At 39.3% G+C, this 18,891-nt stretch overlaps 1 protein-coding gene across 1 annotated transcript in view; it reads left to right on the forward strand.

Annotated features, from left to right (window-relative positions):
* HYDIN (HYDIN, axonemal central pair apparatus protein) overlaps positions 1-18,891 on the forward strand; it is a 346,678-nt gene that overhangs the window by 17,320 nt on the left and 310,467 nt on the right. Inside the window, 2 exon segments of the mRNA XM_018063160.1 lie at positions 15,421-15,578; positions 16,594-16,719. Coding sequence (XP_017918649.1) covers positions 15,444-15,578; positions 16,594-16,719 — 261 coding nt within the window. The 5' untranslated portion in view covers positions 15,421-15,443.

Here is an 18,891-nt window from a genome sequence, read left to right on the forward strand (position 1 = left end):
TGCAAAGAAATAGAGGAAAACAATAGAGTGGGAAAGACTAGAGATCTCTTCAAGAAAATTAGAGATACCAAGGGAACATTTCATGCAGAGATGGGCACAATAAAGGACAGAAATGGTATGGACCTAACAGAAGCAGAAGATATTAAGAAGAGGTGGCAAGAATACACAGAAGAACTGTACAAAAAAGATCTTTATGACTCAGATAATCATGATGGTGTGATCACTCACCTAGAGCCAGACATCCTGGAATGCAAAGTCAAGTGGGCCTTAGGAAGCATCACTATGAACAAAGCTAGGAATTCCAACTGAGCAATTTCAAATCCTAAAATATGATGCTGTGAAAGTGCTGCACTCAATATGCCAGCAAATTTGGAAAACTCAGCAGTGGCCATAGGCCGGAAAAGTGTTGGTCTTCATTTCAATCCCAAAGAAAGACAATGCCAAAGAATGCTCAAACTACCACACAGTTGCACTCACCTCACACACTAGTAAAATAATGCTCAAAATTCTCCAAGCTAAGCTTCAATAGCACATGAACTGTGAACTTCCAGATGTTCAAGCTGGATTTAGAAAAGGCAGAGGAACCAGAGACCACATTGCCAACATCTGTTGGATCATTGAAAAAGCAAAAGAATTCCAGAAAAACATCTACTTTTGCTTTACTGACTATGCCAAAAGCTTTTGACTGTGTGGATCACAATAAACTGTGGAAAATTCTTAAAGCATGGGAATACCAGACCACCTGACCTGCCTCTTGAGACATCTGTATGCAGGTCAGGAAGCAGCAGTTAGAACTGGACATGGAACAATAGACTGGTTCCAAATAGGAAAGGAGTACATATGTTATCACCCTGCTTGTTTAACTTATATGAAGGGTACATCATGAGAAATGCTGGGCTGGATGAAGCACAGGCTGGAATCAAGATTGCCAGGAGAAATATGAATAACCTCAGATATGCATATGACACCACCCTTATGGCAGAAAGTGAAGAAGAACTAAAGAGCCTCTTGATGAAAGTGAAAGAGGAGAGTGTAAAAGTTGGCTTAAAGCTCAACATTCAGAAAACTAAGATCATGGCATCTGGTCCCATCACTCATTGCAAATAGATGGGGAAACAATGGAAACCATGACAGACTTTATTTTTATTTTTACTTTATTTTACTTTACAATACTGTATTGATTTTGCCATACATTGACATGAATCCACCACGGGTGTACATGCAATCCCAAACATGAACACCCCTCCCACCTCCCTCCCCACAACATCCCTCTGGGTCATCACCATGCACCAGCCCAAAGCATGCTGTATCCTGCATCGGACATAGACTGGTGATTCGATTCTTACATGATAGTATACATGTTTCAATGCCATTCTCCCAAAGCATCCCACCCTCTCCCTCTCCCTCTGAGTCCAAAAGTCCGCTATACACATCTGTGCATGATATTTTTGGTCTCCAAAATCACTGCAGATGGTGACTGCAGCCATGAAATTAAAAGACGCTTGCTCCTTGGAAGAAAAGTTATGACCAACCTAGACAGCATATTCAAAAGCAGAGACAGTACTTTGCCAACAAAGGTCCATCTAGTCAAAGCTATGGTTTTTCCAGTAGTCATCTATGGATGTGAGAGTTGGACTATAAAGAAAGCTGAGCGCTGAGGAATTGATGGTTTTGAACTATGGTGCTGGAGAAGATGCTTGAGAGCCCCTTGGACTGCAAGGAGATCCAACTAGTCCATCCCAAAGGAAATCAATCGTGAATATTCATTGGAAGGACTGATGCCGAAGCTGAAACTCCAATTCTTTGGCCATCTGATGTGAAGAACTGACTCATTTGAAAAGACCCTGATGCTGGGAAAGATTGAAGGCAGGAGGAGAAGGGGACGACAGAGGATGAGATGGTTGGATGGCATCATCGACTCAATGAACATCAGTTTGAGTAAGCTCCAGGAGTTGGTGATGGATAGGGAAGCCTGGTGTGCTGCAGTCCATGGGGTTGTAAAGAGCTGGACACGACTGTGTGACTGAACTGAACTGGACTGATCATTGAGAAAGAAAACAATAAATGATTCAACTGCCCATTAATCATTAAACAAATATTTATTGATTCCATGCCTGGCACTGTTAATATATTAGGCATATATACTAGTGGTGAGCACAATAGTTGAGGTGTCTGAACTCAGAGAACTTGCCCTCTGGTGAAGACAGATGTAAAAATCTAGTTACACAGGCAGTTTATTCATTATATGAGAAGTGCAATTACTCTGGGAATATACAACACGGGCCCTTCAGGGTGGTCAGGGAAGGCTTTCTAGAGGCAGTGATGTTTCAACTGAGACCTGTAGGATAAGTCTAAGCAGGGGAAAGGATATAGAATGGGAGGAGACAGTTTCAGAAGTTTTCATCCCCAAGTAACCCTATAGTTGGATCAGGGGAAATGGAGAAGCCTGAGAACCTAGTCAAAATGGGGAGAGAGTGTACCAGTAGGGCTAATGGACTTGGTAGAAGAGGCTGGATATTCCAGAGATGAGAACAGTGCATTTCACCGTGTCATCTGAGGGTGTCTGTGATAAGTGAGTCTCATAATCCAGATCCATACATGGATCAAGAGTCTTTTTGAAAGACAAAGGCCCATCTAGTCAAAGGTGTGGTTTTTCCAGTAGTCATGTACGGATGTGAGAGTTGGACCATAAAGAGGACTGAGTGCTGAAGAATTGATGCTTTTGAACTGTGGTGTTGGAGAAGACTCTTGAGAGTCCCTTGGACTGCGAGGAGATCCAACCAGTCAACCCTAAAGGAAATCAGTCCTGAATGTTCACTGGAAGGACTGATGCTGAAGCTCCAATACTTTGGCCACCTGATGCTAAGAGCCGACTCATTAGAAAAGACCCTGATGCTGGGAAGGATTGAAGGCAAAGAAGAGAAGGGGATGACAGAGGACGAGATCATCACCGATTCAAGAGACATGAGTTTGAGCAAGCTCCGGGAGTTGGTGATGGACAGGGAAGCCTGGCATGCTGCAGTCCATGGGGTCTCAAAGAGTCGGACACAACTGAGCGACTGAATAACAACAAAGCTCAGAGAGTCTCAATTTTAATAGACCTGTTCAAAAATTTTTGCTTTTGGGGGTTCTTAAGGTGAGAAGGAGCTAGAAAAACATGCCTTTGGCTGCTTGATAGACAAATTAAAAATGTTTACTTTCGGGCACTTAAATTCTGCAAGTAGCTATTCAGTGTTAGCTAACGGTAATTGTATCTCAACTTTTACCTGAAATGAGACAATCAAGATGTCAAGATATCAGCTCTGTATATCTTGGATAAGTGGCATGAATGCGATATCCAGGTAATTTCAGACATCAAGCCTCTAAGTAGATGTCTACTTGTCCTGGGTGCTATTTGTATTGTGCTTATTTTATATTTTATCTTCAAAGTTTCAAAAAAGTTGGAGTATTGGAAAATTCTTTAGGTGTAGGTTAGGATTTCTCCCCTTGTACCATCTACACTTAGTGAATGAGGATTTCTGCTTCTAAGAATGGTAGACTAGGTAATACAGGCCCACCCGCCTGCTGAGGGTGACTGGAAAAAGTGGACAGATTATAAACAAAGGCCTGCTTCAATTCACTAGAAGGTTAACAAATAGTGAAGTTATCAGGCCATGTCCAAGGGCAACAGCAACCCAGGGACTATCCTTTTGTAATAAACCAGTGATCTATAAAGTAAAATGTTTCTCTGAGTTCTAAGGGCCACTGTAGCAAACTAATTGAACCTGAGGCTGGGGTTGTGGAAACTTCTGATTTACAGTCAGTGGGTCAGAAGCACACACGCTGGGCTTGCGACTAGTGTCTGAAGTGTGGGAGCAGTCTATAGGACTAAGACTTAACCTGTGGGATTTGATGCCATCTCTATGTAGATAAATTACTTGCTGTTGTGGGGAACACCCCTCCTGCCCCTGCCACACCACACACACAAACACACATGCATGTTGGAATCGGTGACCAGAACAAAATACAAAATACATCTCTATGTTTCTTTTCTTCAGCCCGGTCCAATAAGAGGATTCTTTCTGAAATTTGTCTGTCTTTTATCTGCCTAGGCTATAAGCCACACATCCTGCAGAGACAGATTGTTTTCAGGACGTATTTCAGGGGAAAAGAGCAAAGCCCAATGTGAAACCTATGAAACTGCAGAAATCCAATTTAAAAGAGATCTGACACATAAGAAACCAAGAAGCATAGCAGCTTTAGAAACATAAGAAAACCAGAAGAAGCAGTAGGATTAAAATATGAAAATTAATCCTTTTACTCCAAGTGCCTAGAGAACCCCTCACTAGAAACAAGTCATGTTGCATTTACTTGAGCATTTTCTGCATTTTTTTCTTTGATATTTTCCTGCTAAAATGGTACTTTGGGGTAAAGAAATGTTTATCAGCATCCCAGAGTATGTAATGGCCCCTGTCCTCACTTTAGCAGTAGCAGAACTTGAAGACATGTGAGCAGTTTCATAAGATGCTCTTACTTATTTTTAGCAAGCAATGTTTAATTAAATGGAATTTCCATCTTTTCTATTTTTTTAAACCAAACTTTCTGCTAATAACATTAAGAACAATTATATGCCAAGTACTGTACACAGTGACATACAGTTATTATGTCATTTAATCCTCTGCGGGAGTTGGTGATGGACAGGGAGGCCTGGCGTGCTGCAATTCATGGGGTTGCAAAGAGTTGGACATGACTGAGCGACTGAACTGAACTGAACTGAACTGAATAAACGTATGAGATAGATGTGGAAGATGGCTTCCAAGAAGGCTCCCAGTGACCCTTACTTCCTGGTAATTATGTCCCTGTGTGGCCTCTCTCATATGGAATAGGGCTGATCTGTGTGACTAATAGATCTTGCCTAAATGAGAGTATGTGACTTCTGGGCCACAGAGGACACAGTGCAGCTTCTCCCATTGTCTCTGGGACTACTCTCTGTGCAAGCAGTCAGTCATTGTGCCATGAGGACACTTAATCATTCCTGTTGAGAGGCCCATGAGGGAAGGGACTGAAACCAACAACCAGGAGCAACATGCTAGCTGTGTTGAGTGAGCCACCTTGAAAGTGGATTTTCCAGCCCTAGTCAAGCCTTCAGATGACTGCAACCCTTGCTACCATCTTGCATCCTCCTCAGAGACTCCAAGCCAGGTTCTATTCCCTAAGTTGGATGAGAATGCATTTTTCTCTGTTTTCTCTCAAAGAAGATACTGTGTAATGCATACTGAGCATTTATGCAACAGACTGTTAGGTAGAAACCTTGGAAGGAGCTGGAAGTTGATGTTTAAATTAAGGAAAAAGAGGGAAGTTGTTCCTCTGTAAAATGTTTTGGCCTAGTAAAAATTCTCTTTTAATGAGTATGATTTAATATTAAATTCAATTCAACAAATATTAACTGAGCCCCTTTGTGGCAGTCACACATGGTCTGTACAATGAAAGCACTTATATTCTTGAGGCTTGTGAGCAGATAGTTGTAGTACAATGTATTACATTCAGTAAGAGTAATGTGCAAAGGACAAAGCAATTGGCATTCTTTGAATGCGTTAGGGAAAGCCTTACTTCTAGGGACACTTGAGTTAAGTTTTATAGGATGAATAGGAGTTCACAAGGCAGACAGGGATATGAATGTGAAAAGAAAGGATGAGTCTATATAAAGGTATAGAGGTATGAAATAGCCTGGCACATTTGGGGATTGTGAAAGCCATTTCATTGATTAAACACATTTATTAAATAAGCATGTGTATGAGGCACTGTGCTGGATTCTGGGAATGCAGTGATAAGAAACAGAAAATCCTTGTACTCAAGAAACTTAATAGTCTCAGGGCAGAAAAGGAGATGAATAGATGGCTATGATAGGGGGAGCATGAGAACCTGTGAGGTCAGTAAACAAGTGGCCGCCCTGGATGGTCAGGGAAGCCTTTCTGAAAGAGGTCACATCTTGATTCCAGAAAGACAAGTTGGATTTAACTGGAGAGAGGAGGGGTATAGGGGAGAAGAAAGGCATTCCAGGTGTTATCGTATAATTCTGGAGGTGTGTGAGCCCCTGAGACTTTGTGAATTGTGAGTTGAGCATAAAGTGCAAGAAGGGCAGGTTCCTGGAATGGATGTCATGCTGAGAACCTTATGGAGTATTCTGGACTAAAGGATTTTAGGCAGGGAAATGGCATTACCTGGTTTTCCCTTTAGAATAGTCACTGTAGCTGCAATGTATAGAGTGACTAGGCTGTGGGGGTGGAGTGGGAGTAGAGACCCAAATCTGGAGGCAGGGAGGTCAGTTAAGCTGTTGCAGTCATCCAGACAAGCCATGAAAGTAACATTAACAAAGGAAGGCAGCAGGGATGAAAAGGCATAGGTGAATTTGTGAAATATTAGGGGATAGAATCTCAGGGTAGAGGCAGAATAGTGTCACCTCTGAGAGTGTGGACTCTGGAACCAGAATGTCTCTTCTCCTTGTAGCTCTCCCGTTTCCTAGTGTGGGAACTGGGGCAGGTTACTTACCTCCTCTGTGCCTCTGTTTCCTTATCTGGGATATGGGGAGACTAATAGCACCCACATCTAGGTTGTTGTAGTGATACACAGGTGACTGATAGGTATGTGGTATTATTTAATCATGGTATTAATTTGTGTTTTCCTGATGTCTGGTGATGTTGAGCAGCTTTCATATGCTTTTTGCGCTTGATACATCTTCAATGAAATGTCTCCATGTCCTTTGTCCATTTTCTTTTTTCTTTTTAAATTTATTTATTTTAATTGGTGGTTAATTACTTTACAATATTGTATTGGTCCTTTGTCCATTTTCTAATTGGATTGTGTGTTAGGTAGAATAATGTCACTTTTCCACCAAGTATGTCCATGTTGGGAGAAGGCAATGGCACCCCACTCCAGTACTCTTGCCTGGAAAATCCTATGAACGAAGGAGCCTGGTAGGCTGCAGTCCATGGGGTTGCTAAGAGTCAGATATGACTGAGCGACTTCCCTTTCACTTTTCACTTTCATGCATTGGAGAAGGAAATGGCAACCCACTCCAGTGTTCTTGCCTGGAGAATCCCAGAGATGGGGGAGCCTGGTGGGCTGCCATCTATGGGGTCGCACAGAGTCGGACACGACTGAAGTGACTTAGCAGTAGCATGTCCATGTTGAGTCTTCCAGTCCATGAACATAGATCTCCTTTTACTTAGATACTCTCTGATTTTTTGAATTCGCTCTTTGTCATTTTTAATATACAAATCTTGTATATATTTTGTTCAACTTACACTTAGTTTTTGAAGGAATCACAGTTACAAATGGTATTGTATACATCTTTATTGTTAGTATATAGAAATATGAATGATGTTTGTATGTTTATACTCACTTGTTAGTTTTAGGAGGTTTGTTGTATATTCTCTGGGAATATCTATGCAGACAGTTATGCCATCTGCATCTAAGAAGAGTTTTTTTTCTTGTTTTCTGCTCTATATGTTTTTTATTTCTTTTTTTTCCTTCTTCTAGCACTGACTAGAACTTCCAATACTATGTCTGATAGCCATGGTTAGAGTGGGTCTCCTTGCCTTGTTCTCAGTCTTTACGGGGAAAGCATGCAGTCTTTTACCATTCAGGATGATGTCAACTGGGCTTCCCAGGTGGCTCAGTGGTAAAGAATCTTCCTGCCAGTGCAGGAGTTGGGGGTTTGATCCCAGAGAAGGGAGTGGCTACCCACTCCAGTATTCTTGCCTGGGAAATCCCATGGACAGAAGAGCCTGGCATGCTACAGCCCATGGTGTTGCAAAGGAGTTGGATATGACTTAGTGACTAATCAGCAACAGGATGTCAGCTGTAAAGTTTTTTGTATGTTTTCTTTATTATGTTCCTCTATATTCCTAGTTTTCTGGGAGTTTTTATTTATCATGAATGTTGTTGAATTTTGTCAGATGCTTTTACTACATAAATTGATATGATCAAATGATGTTTCTTCTTTAGACTGCTAATGTGATGGATTACATTGAAATTTGAGTGTTGAACTAGACTTATATTCCTGGAATTAAACTATTTGGTCATGGCATATAATTAGTTTTCATATTGCTAAATAACTTGTTAAGATTTTGATAATATTTTGTTAAACTTTTTTTTCACATATTCATGACAGATACTGGTTTTTAGGTATTTTTTGGGTATTACTTTCTTCGTCTGGTTTTGTCTTAGGCCTCATAAAATGAATTGTAAAATGTTCCCTTCTTTTCCATTTTCTGAAAAAGATTGGTAGTATTGGTGTTAATTCTTCTTGAAATGTTTCCTATAATTCTCCAGTGAAACCATCTATGCCTAGATATTTCTTTTTTTTTTTTGAGTTATAAAATTATGAATTCTTTTTTATAATACTTTGAGTTATTCAGATTATCTGTTCATATTAAGTTGTGGTAGTATGTTCTTTGAGAAATTGAAGCAATATATCTAAGCTGTTGTATTTATGAGTGTGCAGTTGTTTATAGTGTTTTCTTATTATTCTGATATCTATATGGTTTGTCCTTTTTTATTAAATTCCTAATATTGGTAATTTGTGTCTTCTTTCTTTGCTGGAGGTTTGTCAGTATTATTGGTTTCTCCAGAGAATCAGATCTTTGATTAATTTTCTCTATTGATTTTCTGTTTTTAATTTTACTGATTTCTGTTCTTATCTTTATTATTTGCTCTTGTTTGCTTTTGTTTTATTTGGTCATCTTTTTCTTTTTCTGGATTTAGGTGCTTAGATGACATAATTGACTTCTACTGTTTTCTAATCTAAAAAGCCTCTTGATGAAAGTGAAAGAGGAGAGTGAAAAAGCTGGCTTAAAGCTCAACATTCAGAAAACTAAGATCATGGCATCCAGTCCCATCACTTCATGGCAAATAGATGGGGAAACAGTGGAAACAGCGTCAAACTTTATTTTTTGGGGCTCCAAAATCACTGCAGATGGTGATTGCAGCCATCATTTTAATTTAATGAAATTAAAAGGTGCTTACTCCTTGGAAGGAAAGTTATAACCAACCTAGATAGCATATTAAAAAGCAGAGATATTACTTTGCCAACAAAGGCCTGTCTAGTCAAGGCTTTGGTTTTTCCAGTGGTCATGTATGGATGCGAGAGTTGGACTGTGAAGAAAGCTGAGTGCTGAAGAATTGATGCTTTTGAACTGTGGTGCTGGGGAAGACTCTTGAGAGTCCCTTGGACTGCAAGGAGATCCAGCCAGTCTTAAAGGAGACCAGTCCTGGGTGTTCATTGGAAAGAATGATGTTGAGGCTGAAACTCCAATATTTTGGCCACCTCATGTGAAGAGTTGACTCACTGGAAAAGACCCTGATGCTGGGAGGGATTGGAGGCAGGAGGAGAAGGGGACGACAGAGGATGAGATGGCTGGATGGCATCACTGACTCGATGGATGTGAGTCTGAGTGAACTCCGGGCATTGGTGATGGACAGGGAAGCCTGGCTTGCTGCAATTCATGGGGTCGCAAAGAGTCGGACACGACTGAGTGACTGCGCTGGTTCGATGCAGGATACAGGATGCTTGGGTCTGGTGTACTGGGATGACCCAGAGGGATGGTATGGGAAGGGAGGTGGGAGGGGGGTTCAGGATTGGGAACACGTGTACACCCGTGGTGGATTCATGTTGATGTATGGCAAAACCAATACAATATTGTAAAGTAAAAAAGAAAAAATAATAATAATAAAAAAATAAAGTCTAAGGCCTGAGGATGAAAAAAAAAACTTTCAACCTCCTCCAAATTTTGAACTGTTGTGTTTTCATTTTCATTCAATTCAACATACTTTTAATTTTCCTTCTTTGATTTATGTTTATTTAGAAATGTGTTGTTTAGTTTCTAAGTATTTGGAGATTTTGCGTTATCTTTCTGTTGTGTGTTTCTAATTTGATTTCACAGTGGTTAACCAGCACCCTCTGTATGATTCTAGTTCTTTTAACTTTGTTGAATTTTATTTCGTGGCCTGGAAAATTATCTATCTTTGTATATGTTGCTTGGATACAGAAAAGCATGTACATTTCTGCTGCTGTTGGGCAGACTGTTCCATAAGTATTGATTAAATCATGTTGGTTGTGTTAAGTTCCCCTATATCTTGTTAATTTTCTGCTTAATACTTACATTAATTGTTGAGAAAGGAATGTTGAAGTCTCCAACTACAATTGTGGATTTGTATAGTTGTTTTAATTTTTTGCATCATATATTTTGAAGCTTGGTTCAACTCATATATTTTAAAAGTTGTCTGGTGCATTTAAAATTATGATTGTTGTGTCTTTTTGGTAGATTCACCCTTTGACATTACGTAATGTCCTTTTTTGTTCCTGGTCATTTTCTTTGATTTGAAGTCAACTTTATCTAATATTACTATAGCCCTTCTTTCTTTCTTTTGTCCAACATTTGCATGATATACCTCTTCCCTCCTTTTGCTTATAATCTATGTATGTCATTGTTGTTGAAGCGATTCTCTTAATTCATAACTGTCATCTCCATCCCCTCTCAGGTGCCCATGTTGCACACAAGCACTATTTACTCGTTTAGTGAAGTGGGTCATTTTCCTGTAACATTTTCTGCATTCTTGATACAGCTTAATTATGTTTTTACACATGTTCCTCCATTTCCTGAACTCCTGTACCCTAGCTGGTAGATCTAGAGATTAATTAGATTTAGGTTAAGATTTTTGTTAATAGTGCTACACAGGTGGTGCTGTGTACTACATCACATCAGGAGGCACATAATATGTCTGGTTTTCACTCTTTCAGTGTTAAGATTGATGTAGAGGGCTCAGGTGTTGTTAGCCTGTTTGAGCCATTATAAAGTTCTTTAACAACATTCTTCCTAATGGTTCTGGCATTGATGATCCTTCGTTTCATTAGAGGCTGAAAATGGTGATTATTTTTCTGTCATTTCTTCTGCATTTATTAGCTGGAGTTTGCCTATGAAGAATAATTTTCTCTCATAAACTATTTGGATAACTTATAGTGTAATTTGTACAGAAAGGGACAGGATAAATGGTTGATTCTTCCCTGTTATTATTTCCAAAATAATTAGTTTTGTGTCCTAGCAACTTCCAAAGGTGACCCATGATTTTTTTTTAGTATCTTTTTTGAACTCAGAGTTTTAAAGATGAATCCATTGCACTTTTTGTTTTTCCCAAATTGTCCTGTCTTTGGTGAATGAAAACTCCTTCAAGTTGCTCTGGGCTCCTTAGACTCAAGTAAGCCTTTGATAACATCTTTTGTTTTTCAGTATAGTAGAATGTCCCAAGTTCATCTTATACATTTCATGCCCCAGACCTTGAGTTACTCATTTCTCTAAGGAGTATGGTTTCTTCTAGTGGAAAGTAGTATTTAAAGACCACATTACATCCTGGGACTGTCATCACTTACTGAGCTTTCATTGCTTCTAGGGTCTTTCAGTAAGGCAAGTTATTTAAAAGGAGAAAATAATCATGAGCTGAAACTCATATTTGCAATTTAAATTTAAGATTGTAGTATTTCTTAATATAAGAACTTTTATGGTTTTATTTTTTTAATGTTGAAATGCTTGATTCCTTACAATATTGATATTGCTACTTGTTTTTAAAATATTATTAGTAATATTATGACAATAAGACTACTATCCAATGATGATATATAGTCAAAAATCATGTTTTAAGGTTGTTTAGAATAATTGTTTTCTCTTTGTAGTTATGACTCCAACTTGATATACAGCAAGGTTTATTTGTTTCACTTTTTTACTTTTTTTTTTAGGATTATATGACTTTATTATTTTTTTAATTTATTTTTTATTTTTATTTTTTTTAATTTTTATTTTTACTTTATTTTACTTTACAATACTGTATTGGTTTTGCCATACATTGACATGAATCCACCACGGGTGTACATGAGTTCCCAAACATGAACCCCTCTCCCACCTCCCTCCCCATAACATCTCTCTGGGTCATCCCCGTGCACCAGCCCCAAGCATCCTGTATCCTGCATTGAACATAGACTGGCGATTCATTTCTTACATGCTAGTATACATGTTTCAATGCCATTCTCCCAAATCATCCCACCCTCTCCCTCTCCCTCAGAGTCCAAAAGTCCGCTCTACACACCTGTGTCTCTTTTGCTGTCTCACATACAGGGTCATCATTACCATCTTTCTAAATTCCATATATATGTGTTAGTATACTGTATTGGTGTTTTCCTTTCTGGCTTACTTTGCTCTGTATAATTGGCTCCAGTTTCATCGATCTTATTAGAACTGATTCAAATGTATTCTTTTTAATGGCTGAGTAATACTCCATCGTGTGTATGTACCACAGCTTTCTTATCCATTCATCTGCTGATGGACATCTAGGTTGTTTCCATGTCCTGGCTACTATAAACAGTGCTGCGATGAACATTGGGGTACATGTGTCTCTTTCTATTCACTTTTCAACTTTTAAGGGTTGATTTTTTTTAATGTTTTAAAATATATTTTAACAGCTTTATTGAGATATAATAATTCACATTCAATTCAGGATGCAATTCATCCATTTAAAGTGTACATACAATTCACAGTTTTTAGTATATTCACAAATATGTGTAATTATTACCATAGTCAGTTGTAAACATTTTCATTTCAGAAAGAAATCCCATACCTTTTAGTTATCACTCTTCTATCCCTTCATTCCTCCCAGACCTTTGCAATGACTAATCTACTTTTTCTCTATAGAGATTGTCCTGTTCTGGTCACTTCATGTGAATGGACTCACACAATGTATATTTTTGTGTGTGTGTAACTGGCTCATTTTACTTAACAAAATGTTTTTGAGGTTTTTCCAAGTTTCTGTGATCCAAGGGAGTGGTTCACTCTCACCCTCGGTTCTGGGATATTCACAAAAGTGTCTTGTCTATGGATAATTGCTGTTAATAGATGGTCTTTTTGTGAGTGGGACTGAAGTTGGCAACTACCTATTCTACCATGTTGGTGATATCACACTTCCCATTTATAATAATTATGTACATTGAGTGTGATTTATTGTTAGTCTTTATTTAGTATGTCATCTTTGCTTTTTCTAAAATTACTTTTGGTATTTAGGAACATTAATCTTTATGTTCAATAGTTTTGTTTGTATGTAAACCCTTTTATAGTGCCTATATTTTTATCTATTGCTGTATAACAAATTACCCCAGATTAATAGGTTAAAACAATATTTGTTTTCCCAGTTTCTGTAGGTCAGGAATCTAGAAGATGCTTAGCTGGGTGATTCTTATTTAGGGTCTCTCGTGCATACCCAGTCAAGCTGTTGGCCCAGACTGCAGTCATCTCAAGGCTCAACTGGGGCTGGCAACTCTGCCTTCATTCCCATGGTTGTTGGCAGGCCTTAGAAGATCCACTGCCAAGCCCACTCATGTCACTGCTGGCAGGCCTTGGTTCCTCACCACACGGGCCTCTCTGTAGGTTTCTCAGTGTCCTTACAGTGTAGTAACTGGGATCCGAGAGAGAGCCAGACAGGGCCCAAGATGGAACCAGTTCTCTTTATAACTGATCTCACATGTGACATCCATCACTTGTGCTGTTTTATATTTGTTACAATACCTAAGTACAGCCCACACGCAAGGGGAGAAGGATTATATAAATACCTGAATGCTTAGAAACAGGTATCATTGCTGCCATCATTGGGGCTTTCTACCACAAATCCCTTAATTCTTCTTTATTCTGTCTCATTAAATGGTTTGATTCCTACCTCTTATACAACTACTACTCATCTTGATCTATTTTTCAGCTTTCTTTTCTTAATTGTCATGTAAAATTGTGTCCTTTTGGTTGGATGAGCCCGTCCTCTAGTATATTCGTCAGGAAGGGAACATGTTTGTAATATTCCCTGGGCTTTGGCATGTTCAAAACTCCTTTTCTGTAGCCGTGAGGATGGAAGGAGAGCTTCATTGCTTGTAAAATCTCTGGCTCAAGCTTTTTAAAGTTTTTGGAAAATATTCCTCCTCTGTTTGCCCATTTCATGGATTGCTTTCACAAAGTGTATCAACATCCAGTTCTCTTGCTTTCATACATTATTTTGACTTTTTGTCTGGATGCTAATTTTAAAAATTCTTTAAACTCTAGTAGTTCTTCCAAGATATGACTCAGAGTTGATCATTTTGGGTCAGTCTTCCTGGGTAACCACCAATCCCTTTTGCTTGTTTTTTTTATGGAAAATTTTCTTGGATTACAGTTTTAAATATTAGTTCTCCTCCTCCAGTACCTTATTTTTCTTCTTCATTGTCTCCAGTTATAGCATGTTAGAACTTTTTGGCTGTTTTCTGTTTCAATCATCTTTTTTTAAATTGTTTTTCTTATTTTGAAATTTCATATTCATTTCTTTGGGTGTTTTATTGCTTTATTTCAGTGAACCTTATTACATTTTCGTTCGTATCTATTTTCCTTCATGCACCACTTTCCCTTCCAGTTTGGTCTGGTAATGCCTTATTGTCTTCTGAACTTTTACTAATTTTAAGACTTTTTTATTTGATGTTATATCCAGTATTTCTCCCCCACGGGGTTAAAGAATCTAGCCTGCTATTACTAAAAACAGAAATTCCTACTTAGTCATAAGTGAAAGGGAAATTCACTCAGTCGTGTCCAACTCTTTGTGATCCTGTGGACTGACTATACAGTCCATGGAATTCTCCAGGCCAGAATACTGGAGTGGGTAGCCTTTCCCTTCTCCAGGGGATCTTCCCAATCCAAGGATCGAACCCAGGTCTCCTGCATTGCAGGCAGCTTCTTTACCAGCTGAGCCACAAGGGAAGCCCCTACTTAGTCATGAATGGATTCCCAAAGTTGCAAATGCCCTGGTAGAAGTATAAGGAAATATATGGAATGGGGAAATGTCATATTTCTTTGATTTGGAGGTATTGGGTGGCTGATTAATGCCTTATTTATTACTATAAGCTTCAGAACATTTTCAGAAACTTCTTCCCCATATCGTCTCATGCTGCCTTTTTCAATTCTCTGCCAGCTGCGAAGGCCTGAAGCCTTATATTTATTCTGTTTGAAGGGTGTCATGAGAGAGAATTGTCAAATAAGCAGATAAAGTCGCAAACTATGAAGTATATTTATTGAGCAGTTTTTGTTTATCTGGGGAAGATAAAAGTACCAAAATGTAAGAGCTGCTTGCGTTTTCATGTCTTCCCTGGGCTTAGTCCAGAATCACTTGCTTTGTCTAAAAGGGGTCCCAGAGTTTGGGATAAGGCTAACTCTAGACTGGCTCATGGAATAGACTCCTACAGTTAAGGCATTGGTTCCAAGTACTGGATATATTTTTAAAGATCAGTATTTTCTAAACCTTCTTGTATTTGAGAAAGCTTCAAAAAATGTGACCTATATTCAGAAATTAACTGCATTTGTTCTAAAACTTGTTGTTTTTCCTTCTTAGGTAAACAGAGGAAATAGCTAAAAATGACAAGTAGAAGTATTGAGGAGTCCATGGGGGCTGTTCATATGGGGTTAGTCAGAACACTTAAAGGATTCCAAAGCAAGATTTTACCACCCCTGAGTCCAAAGGTGGTTGCAGAAGATGAAGTAAATCGAATGGTAATGTATCAGAGAATTTCAGAGTAAAGTATCTCCTCTGAGAGGAGAAGTATCTCTCAGAAAAATAGCTTTCTCCTCTGGAGAATGACAATGGCTGCCTGGCATTCTCAGAATATCGAACAGAATATCAGATATTCTCAGTTTAGTTAACATGGTAGCTTGCTACAGAGCATAGATACCTTTTAAAGCCTGGGAAGTTTTTGAAATTACATACATCAAAGTAGAGGCTTAAATTGCTTACATTAATCAGTTGAAGTAAGACTATACAGACAAAGCGATGAATAGTAGTTGGTCTTGGGTAAGCCCTTGCTGGGTTATTTAAATGATAAGTAACATTTTTTCTCATAAGATTAGAAAGTGTTAAAGCATTTTATGTTCTTATTTGGGTAAGTGGATGTGACTGGCTATTGTATCTGATGATCGGCTGAAAGCTCTTTGGAAACAAGATATGAATGTGCTCTTAGGATTTCTAAAAAGTTCAAACTCATTCCTAAGCAGCACAGTAACACTTCCCAGATCCTTTACATTTTCTAAGACTGCTCTTTAACCAGGTATAACATGATAAACACCCGAAAGCTTTGCTTGCATGTTGTAACTTCAGTTGAGAAATAGAAATGTCTCAGACTCTTTAGCTCTGAAGCCCTTAAGTGATTTTAGAAACCTAGAGTTTTATGCTCTTCTGAGCATAAATGTTAAGCTCACTGGACACGCTCCTGTGCAGTTTCTTGCCCTTCCTCTCCCCAACCCCATCTTCTTTTGTGAGATTCCTTTAAAATCATAAGGAAACGGCAACCATATGTCATTTCAAATTATTGTGCAAAAAGCTCATAAGTGCATGGGTCCTTCTCATGTTTGTATTATTTAGTTATTTTAAATGTTTTATAAGGGAACTTAGTGGCATTCCACAATTATCCTGAAAGCTATAAACACAAATTATTCATTACTGGCACTTACAAAAACACTTTTTCAGTATTACCACTTATGAATCTTCAGCTCCTGTTGTTTTCAATTCTAGCTGACACCCTCGGAGTTCCTGAAGGAAATGTCCCTCACCACAGAGCAGAGACTGGCCAACACCCGTGTGATGTGCCGACCGCAGATCATTGAACTTTTAGATATGAGGGAAACAACACATCAAAAGGTAGCTGCTTTCTGTTGTATTTGTGTATCAGGTAGATCCTGGAATAATGTGACTGTTCTAAAACAGTAAGAACTAAGCAGTACTTATTGTTTGGGGGCTATCTAATCCCTTATTCCGAGAAGGCAATGGCACCCCACTCCAGTACTCTTGCCTGGAAAATCCCATGGATGGAGGAGCCTGGTGGGCTGCAGTCCATGGGGTCGCTGAGAGTTGGACACGACTGAGTGACTTCACTTTCACTTTTCACTTTCATGCATTGGAGAAAGAAATGGCAACCCACTCCAGTGTTCTTGCCTGGAGAATCCCAGGGACGGGGGAGCCTGGTGGGCTGCCGTCTATGGGGTCGCACAGAGTCGGACACGACTGAAGCGACTTAGCAATTTCTTATTGGATTTGTTTTATATATTCTTTTTCTACCTGTGTTGATGTTGGTATCTATAATTTGATACCAAGAATTGCAGAGTATAAGTAAGTTTTGATTAGTTACATTTCTTCCTGAGCTACTTCTGAACACTATGGTTTACAGAGTAAGAGTAATCCTGAGAATTATATTAGTTAAGCCCAGTTAAGTTATCTTTCTAGAAAAAGAAGTCCCTGCTTAACTGAGCTGTCATTACTAGAAAGGAAGAAGGAGGAATTGTTTATTAAAACAGGCATTTTTGTCTGTTCTGGCTCATTTCCAATAACAAATACATCCTTTTAGTCTGTAAAGAATAGCTATTTTGATGTTTCTGTTTTTGAATGTAAACCATATATTCCAGGCTTTAGGAACATGTTTTTAGCGTGGGACTTATTGCCTATTTTTAAATTAATTTCTTGAATTATAGTCAGTTTTTATGTACAAATTATGGTATGAGCCTCCCTTAGTTGAACTCCTGGAGACTAGCTCCCTCTCAAAGGGTTCCTAGCTATTCCTGAGGGGTTTTCAGAGTGATTTCCCTCAAGAGGAGTGATTGCCTCAGGCTGTTTTGCTCTCCTTGGCATGCCATTGCTTCTCCTGTCTAAGATATGCATACAATTTCCTTTTTCTGAGCCCTGCCAGCTTTAGTTAGTCATTGCTTCTTCTTTTTCCGATGCTGCTGCTGCTGCTGCTAAGTCCTGTCAGTTGCGTCTGACTGTGCGACCCCATAGACGGCAGCCCACCAGGCTCCCCCGTCCCTGGGATTCTCCAGGCAAGAACACTGGAGTGGGTTGCCATTGCCTTCTCCTTAGCCACCCTCTAACTTCACGGCAGGGAACACAGCTTCTTCCAAAGCTAGTTTATCATTATTAAGGGCTATCTGCTTCATTCCTAGAGCATAACTGAAACCAGACTGTGTGTATTGCTCTGTGTGTTACTGCTTGTGTATGTGTTTTAATGTGTTTTGATTGAGGCTCTTATCTTTCATCTCATCTTTCATCTTCTGTTATCTTGGTCAGTTATTTTTTTTCACTTTATTTTCCTGAGTTTCGTTTGTTTCTTATTTAAATGAGAGTCATACCCTTCTCATTTCCTCAAGAAGAGGTTATGGGAACTGTATGTCCTTTATTTTATATGTTTGACAATGTTTGCTTATTGCCTTTAGCGGTGAACTGTAGACTTGGTGGATGTACAGTTCTTGGGCCACATGTTTTCCCTATGAGAGCTTTGCAGGCATTTTCTTCACTACCTTCTGGTTTTAAATAATGATATGAGTAAACAGTGAAAGTGAAAGTTGCTCAGTCGTGTCTGACTCTTTGCAACCCCATAGACCTAGTCCATGGAATTCTCTAGGCCAGAATACTGGAGTGGGTAGCCTTTCCCTTCCGCAGGGGATCTTCCCAACCCAGGGATCGAACCCAGGTCTCCCGCATTGGGGATGGATTCTTTACCAGCTGAGCCACAAGCAAAGCCCAAGAATACTGGAGTGGGTAGCTTATCCCTTCTCCAGTGGATCTTCCTGACCCAGAAATTGAACCGGGGTCTCCTGCATTGCAGGTGGATTCTTTACTAGCTGAGCTATAATATTAACTTGTGTGCCCAAAGATTGTTTATTCTTGTTGGATATCCAGTGATTTTATTAGGGAGGCTTCCCAGGTGGCGCTGGTGGTAAAGAACCTGCCTGCCAGTGCAGGAGATGTAAGAGATGTGGGTTCAATCCCTGGGTCAGGAAGATCCACTGGGGGAGGAGATGACAACTCACTCCAGTGTTC

This window comes from Capra hircus, chromosome 18, assembly GCF_001704415.2.
Source record: "Capra hircus breed San Clemente chromosome 18, ASM170441v1, whole genome shotgun sequence".
NCBI classification, from domain to species: Eukaryota; Metazoa; Chordata; class Mammalia; order Artiodactyla; family Bovidae; genus Capra; species Capra hircus.